Raw genomic sequence first — 5,291 nt, forward strand, 5'->3', positions numbered from 1 at the left:
TCCAGTGAAGTCGAGGGCAGTTTTCAGTGGCTGCTTCAGTGGACTGAAAATCAGAGTGATGCACAGAAACAGTGTGGTTCTGATGAAAGGTCACAGACTGAAATACATGTAAACTATGTTTCTTTCTCCACAGACGCAATCAGATCTGCTGAAAATTCCAGCACTTTCTGTTTTTCATTCAGATTTCCAGCATCCGCAGTATTTTTCTTTTCCTGAACTGGAGAGTGCTGAGAAGGTGGAGCTCGTTGCAAGAGGGGTTTGAGATCCCCGTCTGAGCTGGAAACTATGAGTAAAATCACAGCATGAAAAGATCATCACCATCTGGAAGCGGAAGGGGATTCAGTTGGTCATCCCATTTACTGACACAATAGCAGTCAGACTGCAGAGAGACCTTTCAGATATTTCACGAGTGAGAAAGGATTTGCTTAGTTTTCTCACTAATTTAGAAAGTTTAAAGGATTTGATTCACAAATCAGCGCTTTCTTTCTAGAAAGAGACATTTTAAGTGTTCTGAGCCTTGGGAAAAAATAATTTCTTTCCCCCACGTTCTGAGACTCCAGTGAGTTTGAATTTAATTGTTGAAGTGTTAATTTCTATTAATTACACCCAGGACAGAACCTATGGGGCACTTTGGCTGCTGTTTCAATTGATGTGATAATGTCATATCTTGACCCTATGACTCCAATCGATCACAAAACACGATTTTCTATTCAACAATATCACTGCTCAATGGCCGGGGCTTTACCCAGCATTCGCGGCGGTGCAGAATGTGCCCTATCCTCGCTGCAGGCGCAATACAGGGTGTGAGTCGAGCATTGTGGGTGCTTTTAGGGGAGCATGCGCAGTTGCTTCCTGCAGCAAGAGCTGGTCGAAGGAGATGACAATTTCCGAGTGGAGGCGAGTAACTGAAGCCGGTAGATGGGGAGGGTTGGAGGCGGTGGAGTGGGCAGTGAGATTTTATACAGATCCACTGGCAGTTCGACACCCGAATAAATTGTAGCGGTCCCGCGGTCGCAGCGAACGGTCGTGGGGGCAGCTGCGGGCCGCGGTTCTCAGTAAAATGGCGGAGTTAACGGCCGCCATCTTTACTGGGATCAATGTGCAGCGGGGCGCATGCGCGGTCATCCCTGTCCGTGTCAGCAGGAGGAGAGAATATTGTGAATTTCCTGGACTGACAGGAACGGATTTTGGAAACTCCTTTTACAGGGGGTTAGAAGGGGAGGATTTACACACAGCAAACTCAAACCAAGAGAAATATTTGTCTCGTCTGACATAGGTCTTTAAAATAAAAACAAAAATTGCTGGAAAAACTCAGCAGGTCTGACAGCATCAACGGACAGAAAGACAGAGTTAATGTTTCGAGTCCATATGACTTCTTCAGAACTCAAGAGTCATACGGACTTGAAACGTTAACTCTGTCTTTCTCTCCACAGTTTTTGTCAGACCTGCTGAGTTTTTCCTGCAATTTTTGTTTTTGTTTCAGATTTCCAGCATCCACAGTATTTTGCTTTTATCTAGGTCTTTAAAATCCTCATTAGGATGGGCAAGTTGATGCGGACAGAATGTTTCCACTTGTTGGTCTGACCAATGCTGGAGGTCTTCTGTACACAATAGTTACAAATAAATCCAACAGGAAAACTGGAGATGCTTCTTTCCTGAGGCAGTAATTAAAATGTGGAACTCACTACGACAGTAAGGTGGCTGAGAAAAATACCTGAGACTCTTTCAAAAAGAAACTGAATGAGAACATGAGAGAAAAGGGATTAGAAAGATCAACTGAACGGCTGAGATTAGGTTGGCAGAATGGAAGGAAATTCATGTGGAGTAGAAACTCCAGTACAGACTAGATAAACCGAATGGCCTGTTTGTGTAATGTATACTCTGTGTAATTCTTTGTAAACTTATTTTACAGGGTAATAGAAGAGGAGGATTTGCAGACAGGAATATCAAACCAAACCTCACGTCTGACAGAGTCAACTGGTTCATTGGGACCTGAAGATTTGTGGATCTGAAGGGATTTAATCGACCATCTCAGCTGGAAACCGGTGAGAGGCTGTTCACCTGCTCCTCCTGTGTGAAGGGATTAATACAGCTGGTAAACATGCTGACACGACAGCGAACTCACAACAGTGAGAGGCTGTTCACTTGCTTTGCATGTGGGAAGAAATTCATGTGTTCATCCAACCTGCTGGCACACCAGCTTGATCACTTTGATGAGAAGCCTCTTCAATGCTCTGACTCGGGGAAAAGTTTTGAAACCTCTGAGGAACTGGTCCAACAGCAGCGAGTTCACACTGATGAGAGACCGTTCAGCTGCTCCCACTGCGGGAAGAGGTTCAGGCTGTCCTCCCGCCTCGCGGAGCACCAGCTCCTTCATACTCACGAGAGGCCGTTCAGCTGCTCTCTCTGTGGGGAGTCGTTCAGTGAGTCAGGGCATCTCACTGAGCACCAGCGAGTTCACACCAAGGACAGGCCATTCAGCTGCTCCCAGTGTGGGAAGGCATTCACTCAGTTTTCAAGCTACACTAAGCACCAACTGGTTCACTCAGATGAGAAACCTTTTAAATGCTCCGAATGTGAGAAAACCTTTAAAAGAAGCATTGATCTGCTGAGGCACCAGTGCATTCACACTGGGGAGAGGCCGTTCCCCTGCTCTGTGTGTGGAAAAAGATTCATTCATTCTTTCCACCTTCTGACACATAAGCGTGGTCACACCGGGGAGAGACCATTCATCTGCTCCGTGTGTGGGAAGGGTTTCATTCGGTCATCCAGCCTTCTGATGCACCAACGGATTCACACCGGGGAGAGACCATTCATCTGCTCCGTGTGTGGCAAGGGATTCACTCGTTCAAACCAACTTCTGATACACAAGCGAGTTCATACTGGAGAGAGACCGTTCACCTGCTCCGTGTGTGGGAAGAGATTCACTCAGTCAGCCAACCTGCGGACACATCTGTGGGTTCATACTGGGGAGAGGCCGTTCATCTGCTCCGTATGTGGCAAGAGTTTCTCTCGTTTGTCCTACCTTGAGGTACATGAGCGAGTTCACACCGGTGTGAGGCCGTTCACCTGTTCTACGTGTGGGAAGAGATTCGCTCATTCATCCCATCTGGTGAGACACCAGCGCAGTCACACTGGAGAGAAGCCGTTCACCTGCTCTGTGTGTGGGAAGGGATTCACTTGTTCATCTTATCTGGTGAGACACCAGCGCATTCACACTAGGGAGAGGCCGTTCACCTGCTCTGTGTGTGGGAAGGGATTCACTGATTCAACCCACCTGCTGAGACACCACCGCATTCATATGGGGTTGAGGCCGTTCTCCTGTTCTGTGTGTGAGAAGGGATTCACTAATTCATCCAACCTGCTGAGACACCAACGAATTCACACTGGGGAGAGGCCGTTCACCTGCTCCGTGTGTGAGAAGAGATTTACTCGGTCATCCGACCTGCTGAGACATAAGCGAGTTCACATGTTACCAGAAAAGTTGGATTCAGTTGTTGATGCTGAGAATCACATCCAGAACTGAACCTTTTCTCCTTTCTAACTCTAGATTATTTCAGTTTTCATACCTTCAGTTACTCTCATGGACAAGTCCCAGCTCCCCGTACTTCCCAGAGTGTCTCAACTTTTTACGATTTACATCAATGACTGAGATGAGGGGAGTGAAGACATGGTGGCTAAATTTGCAGAGGACACAAAGATAGATAGGAAAGTATGTTGTGAAGAGGACATGAGGAGGTTGCAGGTGGATATAGGTAGGTTGAGAAAGTGGACAAAGATCTGGCAAACGGAATTTAACGTGGGAAAATGTGAAGTTCACTTTGGCAGGGAGAATGAAAAAGCAGAGTATTACTTAAATGGAGAACGGCTGCATAATTCTGAGGTGCAGAGGGATTTAGGTATTCTAGTACATGAGTCACAAAAAGTTAGTAAGCAGGAACAGCAAGTAATTAAGAAGGCTAATGGAATGCGATCCTTTATTATGAGAGGGATTGAACATAAATGTAAGGATTTCACTCTTCAGTTATACAGGACATTGGTGAGATCGCACCTCGAATACTGTATACAGTTTTAGTCTCCTTATTTAAGGAAGGATAGAAATACATTGGAGGCGGTTCAAAGGAGGTTTACTAGATTGATACCTGGAATGAGTGGGTTGTCTTATGAGGAAAGGTTGGACAGACTGGTCTTGTTTCCACTGGAATTTAGAAGAGTGACAGGTGATTTGATTGAAGTATACAAGATCCTGAACGGCCTTTACAAGGTGGATGTCGAAAGGATGTTTCCTCTTGTGGGTGAGTCCAGAACTAGGGGGCACTGTTTTAAAATCAGGGTCGTCCTTTTAGGACAGAAATGAAAATTTTTTCTATCTCAGAGCGTTGTGCAACTTTGGAACTCTGCCTCAGAAGGCGGTGGAGGCGGGGTCACTGAATATTTTTAAGGCAGAGGTAAATAGATTCTTGTTAGGTAAGGGAATCAAAGGTTATCAGGATTGAAACACAAGAAGATCAGCCATGATCTTATTGAATGGTGGAACGGGCTCAAGGGGCCGAATGGTCAACTCCTGTTCCTATTTCTTATGTTATTATGTCTCTCCTAGCCTTAGCATCCAGGGAAGGATAACATACCCAGGATCATTATTGGTGAAATTTTGCTGAACATTTGTGAAAAAAGAGACATCCTGTCGAAGTTTTTCATCCTGCACTCATCAGGACAGATTTGTAAGAATACCAATTGTAAATGGAACAATGATTTATACTACATGAGAAGAGGGGCTGATTGGTTGGCAAGACGACTCTGATTGGTAGAGGTGTTACCATGGAAAATGCACCAGGCAGTAGTTAACTGCCAAGCTTTTGTTTAAATTCAAACCAGGCAGTTCGACTCTGATTGGTCATGGGAAATGAACCAGGGAATGACTGTCCCTAAGCTTTTGTTTTTTTGAAAAAGCGCAGTGTGTGGACATGCTCTTTCTGTTTGCAAAGGACAGGACCCTGTGTGTGAATACATGAGTTTCTAGCATGTGTAAGTGAGCTATATCATGAGCATGACTGATTATTTTAAATTGTTTGTCAGTGTCATTCTTAGCACAATCAGATTTGTTTAGCAAGTGCTGTCCAATTGCAGAGTCACTTATCATGTTGGACACTTTGTTCTGAGATTTGCAAGCCTGGTCCGGTTGAGTATGGTCAGTACTTTGCCTGTTGTGAACAGCCGAAGGGACGCGCTGTTTGACAAGAATGATACCAGAAATGTGTGTGTTTACATATGAGGAAAGGATTGACAGGCTG

At 45.2% G+C, this 5,291-nt stretch overlaps 1 protein-coding gene across 2 annotated transcripts; it reads left to right on the top strand.

Annotated features, from left to right (window-relative positions):
- The first annotated feature begins 1,909 nt into the window (after nt 1-1,909).
- Nucleotides 1,910-3,546, top strand: LOC144697578 (uncharacterized). 2 transcript variants are annotated; one of them, XM_078569624.1, is made up of 2 exons: nt 1,910-2,511; nt 2,596-3,546. In XM_078569624.1, exons 1-2 carry the CDS (start codon nt 2,102-2,104, stop codon nt 3,524-3,526), a joined length of 1,341 nt encoding a protein of 446 aa, XP_078425750.1. In that variant the 5' UTR covers nt 1,910-2,101; the 3' UTR covers nt 3,527-3,546. The 2 variants fall into 2 exon arrangements, with proteins under 2 accessions (XP_078425750.1, XP_078425749.1); XM_078569623.1 differs by having other exon boundaries at nt 1,910-3,546.
- Nucleotides 3,547-5,291: the final 1,745 nt, after the last annotated feature.

The sequence above is a fragment of the Cetorhinus maximus genome, chromosome 23, assembly GCF_964194155.1.
Source record: "Cetorhinus maximus chromosome 23, sCetMax3.hap1.1, whole genome shotgun sequence".
Classification (NCBI taxonomy): Eukaryota; Metazoa; Chordata; class Chondrichthyes; order Lamniformes; family Cetorhinidae; genus Cetorhinus; species Cetorhinus maximus.